This window comes from Myxocyprinus asiaticus, chromosome 29, assembly GCF_019703515.2.
Source record: "Myxocyprinus asiaticus isolate MX2 ecotype Aquarium Trade chromosome 29, UBuf_Myxa_2, whole genome shotgun sequence".
NCBI lineage: Eukaryota > Metazoa > Chordata > Actinopteri > Cypriniformes > Catostomidae > Myxocyprinus > Myxocyprinus asiaticus.
Genome location: NC_059372.1, coordinates 25,725,854 through 25,749,121, shown reverse-complemented (window position 1 = coordinate 25,749,121; position 23,268 = coordinate 25,725,854). Strand labels below are relative to the sequence as shown.

Genomic DNA, 23,268 nt, shown 5'->3' with positions numbered 1-23,268 from the left:
TTGAAGTATGGAAAATAATAGATTTGGGTATTCAGTAGTTGTCAGAGCTTGTCAGAAAGAAAACATTGCTCATTTTCTGTCAGATTATCTTGCTCAGAAAATAATGTCTCTGTGTTTTTTAAATTTAACAATACAATGAACCCTGGAGGAATACATGAATAATGGAATAATGCGTTCACAGGAAATTTTAATTAATCAAATTTGATTAACATCCCTTGAACTTTTAAATAGATTTAAAAATGTCATCTTATTTTAATTGGGATGTTCATGTTCTATCCTGATAAGTGGTTTGGCAATGAACTATCAATATTATTTAATGACAGATATAAAATACTATGGTTTGCTGCTTTTACCTTTTTTCAACAGCAAATATCCCATCCTCAATGGTGTCTGCTCCAAGCCATCTCAGAGAAAATGTGTCTTACTCAATTATATTTATGCTGCAGCACATTCGACATATCTGGGTACTCACTATGGTCACATTTGTCTGATGGGACCTAGCATGTCCATTGTGGATCTCACAGAGACAAAGATGAGGTCCAGGTTTAGACACGTATCTGGATCTGCATCTGTTTCATTTCCATAATCCTATCTTCATTATACTGAGAGTAAGAGAGAGAGAGAGACGCTGACCTTTACCACGAGAGTGCTGTCAAACTTATTCTGGTTTTATCTGTCTGTGCAGGGCTGGCTGAGAAGCAGCTTGTGGGTTGTATGTTATGGCAGCTAAATGACATTGTAATTGTTGTGACGAGGGCAGAATGGGATGTGGCAGAATACATAATCATCAGTCATGCATGCGCAACTACTGAATCAAGCCTCTAGCCTTTCAAATTGTGTTGCTTAGATTTGTCCCTCTGATTTTCATTTTTCTGTCCGAAGGGAAAATACAGGGGGAATCCAAGAAGTTGTTGATCACAGACCTCTGGTTCCTAAAGAAATCTGTTCTGATAATGGACCCTTTTCACATACTGTGATGATGCATTTCTGCCTTAATTTAGCAGTGAAAATCTAGTAATTCCGTTTTATATATATATATATATATATATATATATATATATATATATATATATATATATATATATATTTTTATTATTATTTTATGTAAATTAATAACATTATTCTTTGTGTTATATTATGGCATTAAAGGAATATTCCGGGTTTAGTGCAAGATAAGCTCAATCGACAGCATTTGTGGCATAATGTTGATTACCAAAAAATAAAATTGACTTGTCCCTCTTTTTCTCCAAAAAAAAAAAAAAAATAAAAAAATAAAAAAAAAAAGCAAAAATCGAGGTTACAGCTAGACACTTACAATGGAAGTAAATAGAGCCAATTTATGGAGGGTTTAAAGGCAGAAATGTGAAGCTTATAATTTTATAAAAACACTTACTTTCATCCTTTCTCTTAAAACTCATGTATTATTTGAGCTGTAAAGTTGTTTAAATCGTCGTTTTTATGGCCCTTTAAGGGTTTAAGGCATTATGTTGTCATGGCAGCAAATTTGTAAAATTGGATATAACTTTACACAGAAAAGGTTAGTAAGCGATTTTATCACACTAAAATCATGTTAACATGCATATTGTTTACATCTTGAGGCTATAATTTTGAAACAGTTTGTATTTCAGTGTTTACAGATTGGCCCCATTTACTTCCATTGTAAGTGCCTCACTGGAACCCAGATTTCTGTTTATTTTAAAGATAAGGAGGGACATGTCAAAATAAATTTTTGTGGTAATCAACATTGTGCCACAAATGCTGTCAGTTGAGCTTAACTTGTGTTGAACCCGGAATATTCCTTTAATTTAAAAAAAGACTGCTGCAGTGGGGTTTCAAATACAGCTGCTGAGGGGGTGACAGTAAATTTGGCATCTTTCTCTCTTTTGTCCTGCGTAATCCACCTCTTTATATTTTTTCCTCTTTTGGAAAGTCGTGGAAATGTAATAGTGGATTTTTTTTTCTTTTGCTCTATGAGCAAATAGGAACACAAAAATAATATTTGCTGTGGTCTCCCAATTCACCACTATAGAGGTTTACGTCGGTATAGTTTACTTCCACGTTCCAAACCCGGAAATGTGAAAAGGGTCCATTATGCGAGTTGATGATGCAAAAGAAGGGCTAGGTATAGTTGGATTTTCTTCTGCTTTTCAAGTCAAGCAGCATAGGGGAGAGCAAATAAATTCCATGCTGTCTCTGAAATGAAAGTGCCAGCCACCCTTTAGGATTCAGAGGTCTCTTTGGAAACGATCTGTATAGTCCACTGCATCTCAAGTGTTGTCACAGCAGGTCAAAGGCAAACCACTTTGTCACAATCTCTCCAAAAACAACAAAGGGATTTAAAGAACAAGAGTTGCAATATATATGTATACTTGAGTGTGTTTTTACCACAGTATTGGGATGAGGGGAGAATTTGGGAAAAAATAATCTTAAAAGAAAAGGCAAAGGAATTGATTTAATTAATGCGGCCTCATGTCCTACGGCCACATGTAATCCGTTGAGAATTCCTGAGTGTGAGCTCCGGGAGACAAAAAGACATCTACCAGAGGACTCCTCAAGTGTCCTGTAATGAGAACCTCCCTGTAATCCCATAATTCCTTGTTTAATTAAAAGACAGAGCTGGACGTCGGAGCCACTTTGATGGCTCTTTCATTGTTGTGCTTCTGTTTGGAGGCTATTTTTAGAACTTTTTGTCCAGTTCTTTATCCACACAAACAAAAACAAAAACACAAACAGAGACAAGCAGACATATAAATTCCATCATCTGATGTTGCCCTTGATTTGGATTTGCTGTAATAACCAAAGTAATGTCAAAGGTGCCGGTGCCAAAGTAAACATTTTTCAGTCTGAAGAGAAACATGAGTAAACTACTATACATATGAAAATTTTTATGTGACTTTGTTTCTTGTCAACAGTTCCAACAGATGAAAGCATTTGAATGTGAAAAGAATTTGAATATTTGAAATACACTCAATGAGCACTTTTTTAGGAACACCTGTACACCTACTTATTCATGCAATTATCTAATCAGCCAATCATGTGGCAGCAGTGCAATGCAATGCAAAAAAGAAAGGCTACGGTAACTCAGATAACCACTCTGTACAATTATAGTGAGCAGAATAGCATAACTGAATGCACAAAATGTCAAAACTTGAGGCGGATGCCTACAGCAACAGAAGTCCACATCTGGCCCTTTATTAGAACTATATTGTTCCTAATAAAGTGCACAGTGAGTGTATGTTCAAACACTTAGATCCAAGCTTTTTTTTAACTAAGCCAAATGTTAGGAGTTTATGTAAGCATTTTCCTGTCTTTTTGTGACCCAAACTCACCTCATTGCTTTCCCCAATGGCAATAGTGTGGAATCTTTAATCAACACAAGTTCTACTATAGTTAAATTACCTCTCCAATCCCTCATGTATATCATCTGGCCTGAAAAAAACAGTTCTTAATGTACTGAGGATCCTATAGGACCCTATTAAAAATCAGATGTTTAGTATGTGGAATATATGTTAAGTTAACTGTTGATTTGTACATAGGGATGAAAACTCTGAGCACCATTTGCTTCTGTTCATACCTCTCATTCAAATGCCTCTCACGCCTTGGGCTATTACACCAGGGCTAACTGGCATGGGGGCAGGGCAGAGTGAATGAGCAGGAAGTGTCATATAAGGCCATGCCCATCATCTCATCACCAGATTAATTAAACTGTCTCTTTTGGCACAATCATTTTCCCTGCAGCCTATGGGCAGATGGCTCCTTTAAACCCTGATCTAGGCCTCTCCTGAACTCTTCGTCAGCTGGGTATTTTTATGCTAACTCCAGCACAAAGAATGATGTGTGTCTGTCTTGGCTTCTGGGTTAAGATAGAGAGAGAGGGGTAGAGTGGGAGAGCATAAGCCCACGACAGTTTGGAGTGGAGGAGTAAGGTATGCCTCCACTGTGGCAGCTATTGGCCCACAAGGCTCCTCTATAATCAAGCGTGTTCAGAGGAGGCAGTCTTGGAAGCCCACGCCAGCATTAGCCAATAAGAATCCAGGGTTCAGCCATCACTAATGTAGAATTGCTTCAATTTAGGGGAAAGTCATGGCCTGGATTAAAGCCAGTGTCTGCAGAGCTAGGCCCAAAATGTTACTGAAAGGGATTTTCAGGGATCAGCCCAGTGCCAGCCAAACTGGAAATAAATAAGGAATCAACTGAATGAAATGATAAAAATAGACTGTAAGGTCATTCCTGCCATTTGTGGAGAAGGTGGATGGTCTTGATGTGACTAAAGAATGGGAAAATGAATATTCTGTCAGTTATTTATTCATTATTTTCCAAACCAATTTTACTTTCTTTCTTCTGTGGAACACAAATGGAGTAAGGTAGTATGTTAGTCTCAGTCACCATTCACTTTCATTGAATTTTTTCCCCCATGTAATGAAAGTGAATGGTATCTGAGGCTAACATTTTGCCTAATATATTTTGTATTACACAGAACAAAGAGATAAGGGTTTTAAATAACATAAAGATGAGTACATTACATTTCATTTCATTTCTGAGTGAATGTTCCACTTAAATCTGTCGCTATGTTAGAGTTCTTTGTGCCACTGTACATGTCAAACCTTTCATCATTCAGTACTATGTTAACACTCATTAATGTTAATGATTGCTGCAAATAACACTGTAATTATTTGCAAAGTTATCAGCCTCTTTGCATACACCTGTATAAACAGTTTTTAATTTAGTTACTGTTCGGACATGAACAAATGTGTCATTTTTGATTCATCAGCAGGCTACTTTAATTGAAATACCACACACACCTCTGGATTCCATAAGAACATGGCAAGGATTTATCGCAAATGCAATTTAATTAAATGAACACAGTAATATACTGGAATTATTTGCATAGTGCAAGTTCTGTTTCTGTTTCGTTTTAGTGGAGAATACTGGTACGTGAATCGCTAAGGTGGTCTGCGGAGATTAACTCCCCCCACTTTCCCTCCATGGCCTCAGGGCCAGCTGGGATGTGCGCTGATGTGGTATTGTATTTACATGAGCCTCACTTATATAAATAACCATGCATTGAAATAATATTTGCTTGAAAGCTACATAAATCCATATCATTTCAGTTCTTTGTGTCCACACATTCATTCTGACATGCATATGTCAAAATCAGTATGATGAGATTATTCAGAATAACCAGACAGCTAGGCTTGTCTCATAGGAAAAGTACAGAAGTTGCCTGTAATTTATGTAGTGGTGGTCATGAGACACTTTGACTTAGTTTGCACATTCTCTGTCCTCTGAATATGCTATGATAGGTCGAATTGATGACGGCTCCGATGTGGAGTCTGAACCAGACCTGCCCCTGAAGAGAAAGCAGAGGCGCAGTCGGACCACCTTCACAGCTGAACAGCTAGAGGAGCTGGAGAAGGCCTTTGAGAGGACACACTACCCAGATATCTACACCAGAGAGGAGCTGGCCCAGAGAACTAAGCTTACTGAGGCCAGAGTACAGGTACGATACCACTTTAAATGGCAATATCCTTAGCAATTACACTGTATTACAGTTAAAAATGACTTTAAATATGAATTAAAGCCATGTATGAAGTAAGAAGTATAATACAACAGTAAGTTCCTAATTTAATTGGACAAGCATCATTCCAAATGTGCTGATTTTTCTTAAACTAGCCCTGGAACATTTCACTGTTTGTATCACTTCACACACTGTGTTGCTCAGTGGCAGTGATCATGGTTTGGCTCCTTTTGGAGCTATTTTTGTTGGCAGAGCAAAAATGACCAAAATAACTGATTGTAATATGTCTAAAGAGTAAGTTACTAACTTTTTGTTTGTAGAACTGTATAAAAGTACACAAAGGTTATTAGTGCTTGTGGATGCAGTTTACTTAGAGGTGAGAAAGGATGTTATGCATAAGACTGAAGGTCTCTGTTGGAGATGTGGATGGCATTTCACAATGAAAGCTCAGTAAGAGTTCAGCAGTGAGTTCTATTGAGCTGTAATGTCACTAAATCTCTTGGACTAAGGTCATCTGATTGATGATGCGTGTAACAATGCAATGGTTCATCTCAAAGAGAGTCCTAGAAAAACACAGTAGGCCTCTTCCTATCAGCCATATCTCAGTGGATGGCCATGAAGACAGAAACAGAATCAGGTGGCTCACATGATGGCATTTCTTCTGTTAACATACTTTTGGATGAAAAGTGTTTGAACTAGGGATGCCACGGTGTGAGTTTTTGACGTTTAGATTACTGTCTGAGAAAAAAATCTTGTTAATCGGTTTTACGATTACTTGCAAATTAGCACTGATGCAAAAAATGCACATCATATCATAACTGAAGTCTTAGTGGATGTATTTCTGGGGGATATGTGGACGCTAAGGGCAGCCCTATAATAATAAAACTGATAAATACACAAAAAATAAATAGAAGGTATATAATTAGAGACGCTCCAATCTAGGGCTCGACACCGCTTATGCACATCCCCAGCTCAGTGTTGTGCTAATGCAACTGGAGTGCTTCAAAACTGGATATGTAAGATTACTGTGGGTGTGCAACATTCACAGCATCCAACAGTTTTTTTCTTCTGCAACAGTTTAGTAAGTAAAGCAATCCGTTGTCTGTCAGACACCCCAACATAAAGAATCGGCAACAGACTGTCCCATTTGTAGGATGTTTATCTTTCTATGACTTCTGTCTGCATGTTTTACACCCATCGTGTTTGGTCAGCCTTTTAACAGCTGCTTTTTTTTTTTTTGGTGGATATGAGTCTGGTACATCGAATTCCTCTGTTTTATTCTGGAGTTTGTTTGTAGCCCCAGTTTCACGTGTCTTGAAAGTTCATGTTCAGCCTGCGACACCTGGCCATCAAGCACCACATGGCCACCGTCCGTAACCATAGCAACAGCTCCAGTAACCTCAAAGACACAAGAGTTTTTCACATTTAGTCTTACAAAATCTTCTGAATAACTCTTTTATATTATATATTTATGCATTATATATAATATTTTTGCCACCTTAAAGCATTTCACTGTATTTAACCGTTGACTCTAAATTCTTATGGTTAAATTATCCGTGACATTTATTAGTTAATAGTAAAAATATATTTGCGGTATCCCTAGTTTGAACCACCTTGAATTTGTACATTTATAGAAAAGCATAAGCCTGAACAAAACTTACAATTTGTGGAAGACCAGCATAACTTACCTGGGGCAATTAAATTACAGTTGAAGTGTGTCATTTTTGCGCAAATATCGTTACCAAACGGAATTGGAAATACTGTATAATGATTGTTTGAGCCAATGTTGCTGTGTCGGGCTGGTTGGAATGCTTAAACAAGCAGAGCAATGTTTTGCTTTACCCACAAATAGGATTTACTTATAGTTTCTTCTGCATATTATGTTGGGATAGGAGAAAGTATTTTAACTAGTGCTGTGAGCAGGGTTAGGGAGTAATGGAATACATGTAACGGGATTACGTATTTAAAATACAATATATAAGTAACTGTATTCCACTACAGTTACAGTTTTAATCATTGGTAATTAAAATACAGTTACATTCAAAAAGTATTTTGATTACTGAAGAGATTATTTGTTTCATTTAATATTTAGTCCTTTCAGATGGAAAACATTTATACATATATATGATGCGATCCAAAGTGCATTTGAACAGCGGTGAAACACTTTCTTATGATGTGCTACATTCATACGAGCAGACAGAGAAGTACGTTTGGAGCAGAAGAAATAGAAATAAACCTTGTTTAAAATGTCAGCTTTATGATAAGCTAAAATGCTATTTCGAGCCATTTTAAATGCACGTTACCAGGCACGATCATATTTTTTATCAAGAAAATTCACGTTGGATCATAATTTCTTCTTTTCTAGTAAGACCTTTGATATTAGGGCAAAAATCTTATTCTTGATAATAATTTTTGTATTGTTTTCCTGTAAAAATATCTGAAAATCCTTAAAAAAAGATCAATTTGATTGATCTTGTTTTAGAAACAACACTGCATAAGATATTTAGGTTTTTCAGAGAATGTATTTTTAACATGTGTATTTTGTCTTACTGTACTGGCAGAGTTTTTATAGTCAAAACAAGTGAAAAAATCTACCAGTGCTGAAGAAGTAATCCAAAGTATTTAGAATACGTTACTGACCTTGAGTAATCTAATGGAATACGTTACAAATTAAATTTTACAGCATGTATTCTGTAATCTGTAGTGGAATGCATTTCAAAAGTAACCCTCCCAACCCTGGCTGTGAGTCATTTAAATTTTTTAATCGCGATTAATTGAAAAAAATTTTTTTTCCCTTTTATCACAATTAATCACAGATTTGGAAAGTGCTGAAGTGTGACTCTATATATACTTCTTTTCCTGTCAAAATGCATTTATTCCTATCTTAGGAAAGAAAACAAAACAATATTTAACAATGCTTTATTTACATTTTTCAAACAAAACCTTTCACAGTATAAAGATAGAAATGCACTAAAATAGCCCAAATTTTAAGTAACATTAAAAGTCTAAGTGGAGTTTGACAAATTGAAAGAACTAGTCTCCCATAGGTTGCATTTTGATTGCAATGGGCAATCTCTTGAACACTCTTCCTCCACAATATCAATCTGCTGGTAGACTGTGGTACAGAAATCAGGAAGCCGAGTTCATTCGCATCAGGGCGTTAAAGTCAGCATCCATCGCCACTTTGAACTCCACATGAAAATCGCTTGTAAAAAAAAAGGTCTCATTCTGCATTTTGGTGATAGTTAAGACTTTACTTGCTTCTGTGATAATTAAAATGCACCTTATATAGGCTGAAAAATACTTTGTTTCTATCACATCTGGGCTTTTTTTGTACATCAAATAGAGGTCCTTTCCCCATCATTTGATCACTGACACGGAAGTGCTGTTGTGAATTGTGCGTCAGAGTAATGATTCCGGGCGGACACATCGCAAAGGTTCCACCTTCCCAACCAGTGTTTATGCCGTTTTATGCTGTATTAACGGTAAATGTGTTAATCGCAATTAAGAAAAATTAATGCGCTAAAATTTTAACATTAAAAAAATTACACACCAGCTCACAACACTAACTTTTAATAAACAATCTGAGGGACAAAATTATACCTCTAAATCACAGATTTACAAATAGGCCCATGTGTTAGCATCAAACAAACAACAAACAAACATCTACACTTAAGGGCCCTCAATATTGTCTTCCCACCACTGGTCCTGACAGCTCAATGACCATGTGAATAGTTGAAACAATGAGGGGGAAAATACAGTAGAGTTATGACAGCAGCTGTTGGGAGCAATGGGAGGGGGATAAAAAGAGCGAGAGTGCATTCCTGATGGATTTCTCACTTCAGCGTTTGGCTGGGATCTTTTCTTCCCACCACTGCTCCTTGTAAAATTTGCTGCATATCAGAGAGCATCACACACTCTCTCCTGGGAATTCCTCTACACCAGTAACATTAATCAATCAAGAGCTTGTAAAAAAATATGACCACTTTCTGTAGCCCTGTTGCATGTTTTACCTCTGCAGTGGTGCATGTGGGGTGTTATATTAATGTAATAATGCAGGCCTGTAGTAAAATAGTGAAGTAGAGCAACCATGTGAGGTCAATCTGTCTCTTATGAGACTCCTTTTTATCAAAACAATGTCGCAATATTCAGAGAAAAGATTTCTCCTTGTTGAACTTAAAACTTGTAGTTCCCATGTCTCTGTTTCTGAGTCCAAGTCCAGTCTCAAGTCAGTTGCTTAAGTGTGACTCATGTCCAAGTCTAAAGGCTGGATTATATTACTTTAGCCCTGATTTGCAGATTTGGTCCTAGTTGGCACTAGCTGGCTACAGTCTGCAGATTTTGGGCCAATCGAGGTTGTGTAGTATATGATGGGCACAGACTCCAAATTCTTACCCTCAAGCTATGATTCCATCTAGTTGTAAGATATCATAAGACTTGAGTTTCCATTTCTGGCCTTGGTTATTAGATTTTGTGATACAAAGTCATTTGTGTTTATATGTACATACTATATGTCAGATGCTTGCAAGTTGCTTGACATAATTGCATAACTGAAATGCTCTTTCCTTTTTGCCCCTCAGCCACATTTTTGGGTGTAAGACTGTTTTGTAGGAAGCTTTTTTACCACCCTCTTGCCAAATATCTTACTCTCTGTAATTGCATCACTAAATGTAGCTTCAGATCTTTTTATTTTGGTTTGTTTTGTTCGAATGGGTCGAAATTGGAACGAAAATGTTAACAGCATGGCTGAAGTTTGTGCCTAGACAAAATTAAAAAGTGATAAAAATGATCCAAAACATTGAGGCATAGCTCTATTTAGAAATGGTTGGGCCATGGTGGGCTTGTGGAAGGCTTTTTAGCAGAGAGAGGACCTTTCAATGGCAGTGTCAGAGAGCCTGCTGATTTCTCTGCCATGCTAGTGATTGAAAGGAGCTCCATGGGGCATCTGGCCCTTTTGTATGTTTATGGAAACTGATGCTAATTAGACAAGTGGATAAACTACTGAAAAGTGAAATTTAGTTCTGATGGAGCATTTGGCTTGACATGCACGAGTCAGGCAAGAATGATATATTTCAAAACTGATAATTTAATCAAGAATGTAAAAGATCATGAATGAATGGTTAAAAGATGCTTCAAAGATAGTTTTAAGGGATGGTTCACCCAAAAACTCTGTCATCATTAACTCACCTTCATGTGTTTACAAACCTGTATGACTTTCTTTCTTCAGTGGAACACAAAAGGAGATATTTAGCACTTAAATATTAGTCTGTTCCTCACACAAAGCTATTGTATGGCTTCAGAAGACTTATACATAATGGACAAGTCATATGGACTTTTATAATACTTTTATGGAGCTTTTGCTTCCATTTTGAAACTTGAAAGCTGCAGTCCCTATCCTTTGTAACTGCATGAAATAAAACAACCAGTTAATTCTTCCAAATTTCACCTTTTGTGTTCCATGGATGAAAGTCATAGGGGTTTAGAACAAGACTAGGATGAGTAAATGATGACATAATTTTCACATAAACTACCCCTTTAAATCTTACTGGCAAATATGAAACCACCCCATTCTCAATGTCTTGGCCTGAGAGCTCAAGTTTTGTTTTCTCAACCCTGTCAGAGCCCAGCAGTTGGTTCTTGAGAGGCTGAGCAGATGATGTGTGTGAGTGTGTATTTGCGTGTGTGTCAGCGCTTTGGCTGAAGATGGCTCAGATGGAGATGCCAGGGCTCTGGGATCATTGATATTGTGGAGGGGAAGGTGTCTGACCCTGTTGGCTTTTGGCAGACCCCGTGGCCCTTGTGTCAACCCACTTGAGTGCAGCTGCGCTGACACAGTATCCAGATGTCTGAGAGAGAGAGAGAGAGAGAGAGAGAGAGAGAGAGAGAGAGAGAGAGAGAGAGAGAGAGAGAGAAAGAGAGAGAGAGGAGAGAGATGGGGGGGGGGTTGGATTATTCCTGCTGCCAAAGAGAGGTAGTCAGACATGGATCAGTGGTGATGTCAAAGTTGTTTATTCCAAATGCTAATTTATGTTTTTGGTGCTTTTCTATTAGCTGTCATCTGCCTTCATTGAGCACTGTCACTGTGTAGTTATTCTGAAGCAAAGACACTTTACTCATACTACCACTTTTTTTTCTTTTTTTATTGGTTGTATTGCCCCTTATGACAAATCACGGGATTTGATCCATATCTGACTTACAGGTCTTACAGCACCGCTGCTTGTCTTTCTGGTTCACTGTTTTTTATAAGACAAGGGGGAGACAAGGTGAATTAATGCTGATTTACAGTTCATTTTAAAGGCAATGGCAGTTATGTCATTTCCCAATCAGTTATTGTGGAAGGCAATCATGTTTGTGATGTGCTAAGTGTCATGTTTGAGGTTGTGGTACGACCACTCTGAAATATGAGAAGATTGACTGATGGACACTCAGTAGAAGTGGTTTAATCTTAACACAACTCTGAGGAAACATTTTTCTCAAGGAAACTGTGTGTATCCCATTTTTAGATTAGTGGTTCTCAAATGGTTTTGCTTCAGGACTTTGGTCATCAAGTGGCGACCCAACACAGTACCAAAACTGTTAATTGTACATAGGTAAACAAAATATTTATATAGGTATTATAATATTGTATTATTATAACAGTCCATGGTGACATCTGACAATTTGGCTAGCTTCTACCAAGTGACAGATGAATTAGCACCAAAACAGCATAAAGTTTGACTGGATGTACAACAGTAACAAAAGATATATGAAAAGTGTTCTTCTCGTTTGAAAAGTATATAAGCTTATGTATTTTGCTATCCTAAAACAGCACTTCACATAGTTTTTTTCCTTGCTGTCCATGACCCTATCACAACAGATATTGAATTATGAATTCAACTAGATACTATGACCTAATTTCAACATGCATCTCCGTCCTTTTATGAATAAAATTTATCCACCTAAACATGACCCTCTGAGACCTGTGTGATTTTGAGTTGAGGAACTCTGTCAGGCAGGGATCGAGGAGAGTTAGTCCTTCCACATGTTACGCAAAAGCAGGCTTGGAGATTTCTCCACATCCTTTCTTTAATCTGGCACCCTTTGATCCAATCTGGAAACAAGACTTCCAGGCCACAAGTGTCAGCCCCCAGTTGTGGAGTCATATCACATGCATTGCAATTGATCCCAGCAAAATCTGGATCCAATAATTCTTTACCAGCTCCACACTTACACTCATATCTTACAGAAAAATGAGAGCTTCAGTTGATCAAATAGAGTAAATAGATGACATTGTGTGGGTTTTATATTTATGTATTTACTAGGGCTGTCGATTTAACGTGTTAATTTAGTGCGATTAATTATATAAAATATAACATGTTAAAAAATGTACACAATTAATCATGCTCCCTGACACGTAGCCTATGTAAATTCTCTTATAAAAATACAGATTTTCCTTCCATACCAGCCGGAAGAGGGCAGAGAGATCTTCCAATGTTCATTACATAGGGTTGTAGGGGTGATGTCAGCAAGCGAAATCACCCACTTTTTCAAGCTTGAAGTACATCTGTTTTATGAGCAGCATCAATAGGTGGCAGTATGCCTCAACAAACCCCACAAGCAGCGCACCCAAAGAAAGAGAATATTTTAGCTTGACAAAGCGTTCTAAAATGCGACGTTATAAAGCTGAATACCAGTGAGATGTTCGAAAGGCGTCCGTCTGAGGAACGCACATGTAAATAGAGTGACTATGATAAATAGCACAGATGGAACGCAAGAACGCATACTGTGAGAACTACTGGGCACATAGACAAACTGTCAACTGTAGACTTGTTCAGTGAAATTAGAATAAAACAAAAAATATATTGAGTTCTTAAGCCACTTTTTGTAGGCCTGTTGTCTACTCAATGCTTTATTCATCTGCCACAATAACGCAATTTATTTCAAACTGAGTTTTAATCCATATCCATATTGATTAATAATAATTAATTAATTAAAAATGATTATGCCATATTTATATGAATTATCTTTATTTGGGGGCCTTTCTCAGCAAATAATGAAGTGTGCGATTAATTCGATTTATCGGCATGTCACGTCTATTGGGGGAGAAATACATCTAAAATGGTGGATGGAGCTAAATAATTTTTTATTCTACTAATAATCCATTCAATGCTGAAAAGTATCCATAAAAATTGTATGGAGAAATAAATCTAAAATGGCAGATGAAGAGAGATAGATTTTGATTCTACTTATAATCCATTCAGTTCTGAAAAGTGTCGGAAAAAAATATTGAATATGGTAGAAAACTGACTATTTTACCCACAATTTGTGTGTGCTAAGTATATTTACGAGAGTGGCGCGTCGCTCCTCTCTTGTCACCTATATTGAAATCAGTTGAATGTCAAATGCTGTTTGAATGAGGTGTGGAGTTGTTACCTTTGGAATTGCTCTCTTATGAGGCTCCATTTGGGTTAGGATGCTGCCATAGAAGACAGCTGCCTATGTAGGCAGGAGCCAGTGAGGCAGCTCACTAAGTTTTAGAACAGACCCACGATGTTTATATGTTTATGATTTTAAAAGCAAAGAAGAGGATGTGCATGTACCCAACAGGGTTATTCAATCCATCCTAGACATCTAAGTGATGTAGCAGTTGAATTTTGCAGATGTTTCTGGAGAGGGCCCCTGTTTTACAGAGTTTTAAAACACTGTTACCTTTAGGGTCCACTCCAGCCTGCCTCTCTCCAGACTCTTCACCCATCCTCTCCCACTGCCCATCCCAACTTCTACAGCCCCTGCCCAGCAGCCCTCTGCATGGAGCCCCTGAGATTGATGTTGACCTTTTTTATGCCTCTCAGCCACTGTTATGTTCTACTTTTTTGCTGTGAAATTCAATCACGTTATCCAGGTTTTACTCCTTGTCTTCCTGTCTGCTCACCAACCGCCCTGCACATGGCAACGGTAATCCAAGAAAGACATATAACCATCATCGTCAGAGAGACACCAAAAAAGAAAAGAAGAGGAGCTGATAGGGTGGCCCAGATGATTGATATTGGATGAGAAAGCAAGATGCTGCCTGCACTCCTTAGCTCGAATCTCTCTAGTGGAATGTGAAATCATGACACAGTCCACAAGCAGATTTGTCTTCCATTTACCTCCCTTCCTTTTGTCACTCTCACTCCCCCTGTTGTGCTTCACAGGGAGATTGAGAGTATATTGAATTTTTCAACTTCCATTCTCTCAAAACCAAATGCAATCATACAACAGCTCCTTCAGCCACACTCAGACGAATTCTCCTCTCTTAAATGTTTAGCCAAGTGTCTCCATTCACTTTTAAGGAAATGATTTGAACTCTTTTAGAAATACGAAATAAGTCAGCCATCTCGGTTGGGTAGTGTGCTTTGTGTATCTGCTCGAGCAGGGAAATGAGAAGAGTGGGGAATTAGAGAGAACAGCAGCAGAGAGAAAATCCCTGCTCAAGGTGCCTTTGCCATCAGGTTGCAGAATGGCTCTTTCAGAAGCCCCTGCTCACAGCAAGCCTCTTAGGAGATCCATCCATTGAGTGTGGGGCGACAGGCACTCTAGCCTCTAACACTGAGATATGTGCCTTCTAATGCCTCGTGCTAGTCTCACATTCTGGCTAATACCAGAAGCCATCCTCACCTAAGACATGTAATGTAATGTGGCTTGTGTCAGTGGGACTTGTGGTTTATGTGAAGGGTCACTGACACATGGTAGCAGTACAATTGGAGGAGCAGTGTTGGGCAGCTAATGGGGGATAGTGGAGTGCTGCTGAACTGGGATTTTGAGTTTAAATTTTAAAAGATTTCATTAGCTTCAATTAAAAACAAATAATAATAAAAAAAAAAAAACAGGATTTCCAGCAGTCTAGCTTTGTAGCTTTTCAATAGTCTAGCATTCAGCTTGGGTGTTTGTGGCATGTTTATGCAAGTAAACAATTGCTTACCATGTTCAAAGCAGTAATCAGTCCCCTGGTGTGTTAATAAGCGTAATTATATAGGTTTTATAGGTGTTTCCTGGGTCTCATAGGTGTTTCCTATAGCCTTTATTCGAATAAGGGATTGGAACGAGAAGGTTTTAAAGGAATGTCACAGTTTTTGCTTTTGTTTCATTTTGTATTTCACATTTTGCTTTAATGAATTCAGGAATTCCCATTTTAAATTTCTTAAATATTTTATGATATATCAGTTTTATTTACACATTTTATAGAATTAATGCACTGTGATTCATTTATCAACAGTACTGCTCTTTTTGACCTCTTAAAATCTATTAAATGAATTAGTCTTAGAATTTATGTAAAAATAATCTGACTTTTTATCTTTCATTCAGTTACTTTTGTGTGCAAAGATTGAAGGGGAGCCTGTGAGGATAAAAGAGAGAAGCAGAGAAAGAGTGTGTACTCATACAGTATGTCTACGCCAGCCCCTTGATCAATGCCCAGGCTGAAAGCGTCATTCTTGAGGAGCTGTTTAAAAAGGGACGCCCTCTCTTTGTGGTCTGATTCATTGAAGGGCCATTGTCCCCCTCTTTCACTTCCACTCACAATAGAGGTGACAATTTGAAAAACAACAGTAGATTAACTGCACTGCCAGTGTATTAAAATCTGAAGAATGGCCCCTCTGAGGCATAGATCAATGTCATTCACTCTTTTGCATACACAGGGGCAGTGCCTTGGCCCCAGAGAGGTGCAGGTTATTTGCCGCTCTCCACGTTTCAATGAGTCACATTAGAATGAAACTTTGAAAATGTGTCTTAATGTGGCAGAGGCATTTTGCCCTTTTTCTTTCTTTCTTTCTTTCTTTCTTTTCTAATTTTGAAAAATATAAAACAATAAAGGATGTCTTGTTGATTTATATATATATATATATATATATATATATATATATATATATATATATATATATATATATATATATATATTTATATACTGTATACATACACCGATCAGCCACAACATTAAAACCACCTGCCTAATATTGTTTATGTCCCCCTCGTGCTGCCAAATCAGCGCCAACCCGCATCTCAGAACAGCATTCTGAGATTATATTCTTTTTACCACAATTGTACAGAGTCGTTATCTGAGTTACTGTAGACTTTGTCAGTTCTAACCAGTCTGACCATTCTATGTTGTCCTCTCTCATCAACAAGGCGTTTCCATCTGCAGAACTGCTGCTCACTGGCACCATTCTGAGTAAATTCTAGAGACTTTTGTATTTGAAAATCCCAGGAGATCAGCAGTTACAGAAATACTCAAACCAGCCCATCTGGCACCAACAATCATCCATGCGATTGTCTAATCAACCAATCATGTGGCAGCAGTGCAGTGCATAAAATCATGCAAGTACGGGTCAGGAGCTTCAGTTAATGTTCACATCAACCATCAGAATGGGGAAAAAATTCGATCTCAGTGATTTGGACCGTGGCATGATTGTTGGTGCCAGATGGGATGGTTTGCCATGAAGAACTTTTTTATTTTAATTCCCACTACTTAGTAGGTCCTCGTGGTGGCGCGGTTACCTCAATCCAAGTGGCGGATGACAAGTCTCAGTTGCCAACGCTTCTGAGACTGTCAATCCGTGCATCTTATCCCGTGGCTCGTTGTGCATGACACTGCAAAGACTCACAGCATGTGGAGGCTCATGCCACTCTCCGCAATCCACGCACAACTTACCACGTGCCCCATTGAGAGTGAGAACCACTAATCGTGACCACGAGGAGGTTACCCCACGTGACTCTACCCTGCCTAGCAATCGGGCCAATTTGGTTGCTTAGGAGACCTGGCTGGAGTCACTCAGCACACCCTGGATTCGAACTCGTGACTCCAGGGGTGGTAGTCAGCGTCAATACTCGCTGAGCTACCCAGGCCCCATGAAGAACTTTTTGATTAATAACTACAGTATTAATAAGTGTAATTATTAAGCATTTATAGCTTGTAAGTAAAATTGCTCACTATTTGGCAACTATTGTATAAAAGTCATCATTTTTATTCATGTTATAAACACATTTCAATTATTTATAATGCATTTGTAAATTATTTACTACAAAAAGAACATTAATGTAAAATGTTACCATCTCTTCTTTTCTTTTCCTGTTCCTTTTACATTTTACAATTTTTGTAATCTTTAACATTTTATTTTTTTGTGAATTCCAGGTATGGTTCAGCAATCGACGAGCCAGGTGGCGTAAACAAGCTGGAGCTAATCAACTGGCCGCATTTAACCACCTGTTACCTGGTGGGTTCCCACCCACAGGGATGCCCACTCTATCAACATATCAGCTTCCTGAGTCCACCTACCCATCAACAACATTACAACAAGGTAGGTTAGCCAATCTTATCATCACTTATGTGATTTATTTGTGTAGAATTCTACCCCGTTTCCATGTTTATTTAGCACAACTAAGCAAACACATCTTACAAATATCCTCAAATACAAATATGACTTGAAATTGTTCTCATGATGCATATGAGAACAGTTTTGTAATGCAATTAAATGTGCTGTTTTTTCCAGATGGCTGTGGCACAGTGCACCGGCCACAGCCCTTGCCCCCTTCTACAATGCATCAGGGAGGGCTCTCCAGTGACAGCAGCTCTGCCTATGGCCTCTCATCCAATCGCCACAGTTTCACCAGCTACACTGACACCTTTATGAGCCAATCAGCAACCAGCAATCACATGAATCCCGTGAGCAATGGGCTCTCTCCACAGGTCAGTAAGGTTCCCTGGCCACAGTATTTAAATACTCTTTTCTATAGCCAGATGTCAAGAAGGCTTTCAAGTGGAATTACGAGACCTCTCTGAAGATAAAACAGCATATTCTTTGTTTGCTAATATGTATGTTTGGTGATTAGATGTGTCTCATGTGTACTGAGCTGACATGTATTTGAGAAATTGTCTTACCCTTTTGTGGTGCTGAAGTGTATATAAGATCATGCTTTTTAATTAATATTCCTTTTGTTTCTCCCATTCACCCAATTAAAATAATGATTTAATAGTTTGATTAAAAGAAAATTAGAGCTTGAGTTTTATACAATTCAGGATACCCCAAAGAGAACAAATCCTTTGCACAGTAAGACAAACACAATCAAAGAGCTGGTAGCATTATGCCTATTTGAGAAAAGAAATAGTAATCTCACCAAACTAATGGGTCTGCACATTTAATAGTCAAGAAGTAATTTTCAAGAGTTAACAGACATTTAAACAATTCAGAATGTTTTAATTAACTAGAAAAAGACCAACAAGTATGGTTGTCTTGCAGCTCTTGTGTGGCTCTGTCTAGTCAGTGCAGAAAGGTGAGAGAAGTTGAACATTATGGTGTTATCATTCGTCTTCCAGTTAGTTTAGTTCTGTTGGATTTAAGCAATTGTTAATCAATTTAAGCCATGCTTTTCTTGCATATTGTTATATAGAATGAAATAGGCACATTTCGTGTCTGTATTTGAGCGTGTGTTTTTGCGTAAAGGCTCTACATTAAGATATTAATTTACCATTCTTGCCTGCTACCTTTAACAATGATGAAAAATACTGTAAGGCTCTTTGCTCAAGGTTGATTTTTCAGTGCTAAATAATTGAAAAATGGGTGCTATTGACGCAGATCACTGGTGAAGAGTAAATTACATGCAATTATTCACCAATATTGGGCAGTTCTGCCCACCATAACCAAGAAGATCTGACTAACAGGCAGAAAATAAGATTGAAATGGTGCATAAGGAGTTGAAAATGAAATTCAATACTGCATTTATCCACAATTACCCCCTTGTTCACACGTTTTATGACCACTTCCCCCCCCCCACCAAATATTTCTCGAAGTATATTGAAAACTGGTATTACTCTTTTTTTTTTTTTTCAAAGAGAGGAATGAATTAGGGATTTGATGACAAAAAAGAGATTTTCTCTTGTGCTGCAGAGTTGGGGGATAACATAAGCGTTTCTCAGCATGTTTGATTGTTAATCGTAGTGGAGGGGCTTTAAGTACTAATGCTCTTGCTGCAAACCTGCATAAATAACATAGAACATGGCTGGCGCTTTTTTGTGTTCAGTGACTATTCACAGCCTGCTACAGAAATAAAATATAAAATAACAGCTCTTTCTTGTGTTACACTATAGATTATATTCACAATTTTAGTTTAATTCAGAATTTTATATCAATTTATTTACTTAAAGGAGGCTCCCCAGGCATTTTTTGCTACAGCATATTGCAGCATTTCCTTGTTTCGGCAATTTTACAGAAGGAATGTGTTAAAAAAGTGTGCAAATTGTTCAAATGATTTCCATTTAGTTACTGAAAGGGGGCTATCCATGCATCTTTTGCCACAGCATATCGCATCATTTCCTTGCTTTGGAAGAAATACATGTATATTGTTTATATTATGCTGCACTTCTTCATCAATGTATTTTTATACATTTAAATGAAGGGATGAGAGAGCAATTATAGCTGTGCTAAAATGAATGTAAGAGAACATTTTCAGCTTGAAATATTCAAATTTTCCATGTGTTTTGTATGAATCTTGCACTAAAAAATAAAAATAGTTCTCCCTCCATATCTGACCCCTCCTTAGGCCCCCTAACCTCCCTATACCAGTCCAGGCCCTCTCATCTGGCTCCACATGTCACATGTGGCTGTTCCATTAGGCCCTTATTGTAGGAAAAATTAATGTTCTCTTTGACAGGAGTATCATAGTTCAACCCCAGAATCACACTGTGCCTCAATGTCCATGAAAGGGCCGCCAGTGCCCCACAAGGCAACCCCCCCCCCCATTATTCTCAGCTACAGAGAGCCCACATGGCAGTCCTTACAAGCATGTTTTTGTACATCACGATTTTCTCCATCATTTGTCTTATCTACTCTCTTTCTTTTACTTATAATCCCCCCTCCAGTAATTTATTTTAACACTTTAATTTCATCTTCAATGAAGACAATTCATGCAAATCAATGCAAATAAGCTAGTGTGTGCTAAATGAGTCTGTATGGATATGTAGAGTGTAATTCGTTACTACAAAGGTTAGCACAATTACCATTCATGACCTGTGAATTTTAAACAAAGGGAATACACAAGTAGTGCACAGTTTGTTTTTCATTTTGACGATGATATTTCCTACTGTTTGTCAAATTGTAGTGGACTGTGGGCAACAGCAAGCACAGAGAGCTTTTTGCTTTGTTTATATGCTTTCGAAGACTTCTTAACAAGCCATTTTGAAAAGATTCAAGCTTAAAGTTGTTGTCTTATAGTAGTATAATAGCCCAGTGCGATTTTTCTGGACAAACTCTTCGTTGAAACTGTTGAATTGAATTTAATAAATGTTTGGTGCTTCTTTATGGCCCATTTAAAAGACAGTTTTAAAAGAATCCCTGCTTATTCTTTTCTGTTTATGAACATTTGTGTTCACCTCAGTTTACTTCAGGTTTTTATATGTAGCATCAATCGCCACTTGATTTGACTGGATGGAAATATAGACCTAAATTTCGCAATTGTTCAGTGAGGCATTGAGAGTAGAGATATATTATGATAATATAATAAAAATAATAATATATAAATCATATATAATAATCGTGTAATACAACAATATTTATATAGCTACGGATATAAACTTTACTCCAAAAAATATTTAAGCCAATTTTTAAGATTTATGCATTTCAATTTCATAAATTGTTTTTTTTATAAAATGTAATCGTGTAATCTTTAACAAAATTACATTAATAAAATGTAAAATATCAAAGTTTTTTTTAAAATATATATATATATATATATTTTTAATGATTACTAATTTCAATTTGATGGAAATTTTGCTATGAAATTAAAAATATATTTTTTAATGTGTTGAGATACATTTTTATATTTTTTAACAATCTTGCGAAAGTTTGCATTATCATATGTTTTTCTGTAATACAATCAGGATGGAACATGTTAGACCAAACATCACAAAGAAAAAAATCCTTTGCCAATATGTACTGATGTTTATACTGTTGTATTCCCACCAAAAATGACATCACTTCCTGAAGAATGAAACAGACTTTTGTTAATTATATTACAATTACAAAAGACTAATTGGACGAAAAGTTATATGGAAGCCATAGGAAAAATTACCAATTAAAAAATCTTTTCAAAATTGTTTTTGTTTAAAAATAAAATAAAAAATGTATTAGAGAAAGTGAAAAACATGATAAAATGCCTGAATATTTCATCCAATTTTCAGGCATTTATTTAGGCATGGAAACCAAAGAATGAAATTATTTATAATTTACCCATATGCTCACATAATTGCAATATTGTGATAAAAACTTACTAATGTGATTTCCATCAAAATATTGTGAGTTTAAAATTGAAAATATTCAATATATTAAGTGGAGGAATGACCCCACTGTTTATAGTTTAAGAAAATGTTATTGTAGCAGCATTTTTGGAGTGTAACATATATGCAAATTTGTACATTTAAAAATTCATGGTGTAGAGAGACTGCTTTACAGCCACTATCAAGAAAACTTGTGGGTTTCAGTAAATGTGCTCTAATGGCAGCTTGCCAGAATGAAATCGAACCCTGCTGGGTTCACAACACCAACAGGTGCACACCCTGCTCTCACTCTCCTCATGTGCCAGTAGAACCAGAGCACTTTCACACTGCACCTCTGGAAAACACATTAAACAGCATAGTTTTAGTTCAGATGAAAATTATGCAATGCACTTTTGGAGCTATAGACAGATCTCAATGTCCTTTACTGCATGTCTTTTCTATGTTTCATTCTCTGGTAGACATTGAGGCCAGTCCAAACTGGATGAATGCTAATAAAGCTGTAGGCTGCTTTACAATCACTTTTCCTACAACAGATGCTTTTTGTGCAGACGAGTGATTGAGTTTTACAATGGAAGATGTTCCAGTATGGTGTGCCTGATATGTGCACTTTTTCTTGTTAGTTGTCGTAACTGGAGTGGAAAACAACCCTGTTTTTAATGAACAGGTTTTACTGAAACAAACTATTCAGTATAATCTGTCATGCTTTTTGTTTTGGGCCCCGTAGCAGCAACACCACAGCTGAAGGCACTACAATCATCTAGCAAATATTCCAGAGTGTCCAAGTACTAATGAGCATTACTGAAATTTCTGTAGTGCACTGATTAATCTGTCAGTGTCAGGAAATGATGCGTGCAAATGTTTTGTAGCTGTTAGTGTAAGTGCCTCTGCGTTGCCCACATTACTGTAATTGTATTGTTAACGAATTGTTGAAAACAAATTAGATTGTTTTTGCTATTTTAGTAATTTACCTTTAGGTTTGTAATTATGTATTCTTTTTAACAGATGTTTTTATTCAGAGCGAGTTACAATGAGAAATAATTCAACATGAGCAATTCATCAGGTAGATAGTAACAAAATTGAAACAAGGTAAATATAAAATAAATAAAATTATATAAGTATAAATAAATAAAACAAATTGTGGCAAAGTTGTCCACTGAGTTTGGCTATGTTTTTTTTTTTAATTTTCCTTATTTTCATCAAATTTAAAATTCATTTTTAAAATGTAGCTTTATTTATTATATAAATAAAGAGTATTTATCACAGTTTCAAATGTTATTTCATTGAATTCTTTTTGTTTTTTTCCCACCACTTTTCTTTATAAATAAAAATAAAAAATAAATATATCTGGCAGATAAATAAATACATAAATAAATAAAATGTAATTAACTTATAAATTAAAATAAAAACTGTAATTAACAAATTAAATTAAAACAAATACAAAAAATTCAATAAACATTTAAAAGCATAT

At 36.8% G+C, this 23,268-nt stretch overlaps 1 protein-coding gene across 2 annotated transcripts in view; it reads left to right on the top strand.

Moving 5' to 3' along the window:
* LOC127420460 (paired box protein Pax-7-like) overlaps positions 1-23,268 on the top strand; it is a 77,755-nt gene that overhangs the window by 21,417 nt on the left and 33,070 nt on the right. For both annotated transcript variants that reach the window (XM_051662776.1, XM_051662775.1), the window contains exons 5-7: positions 5,304-5,500; positions 17,664-17,829; positions 18,022-18,218. In XM_051662776.1, the coding sequence (XP_051518736.1) occupies positions 5,304-5,500; positions 17,664-17,829; positions 18,022-18,218 (560 nt within the window). The remainder of the gene's footprint in view (positions 1-5,303; positions 5,501-17,663; positions 17,830-18,021; positions 18,219-23,268) is intronic.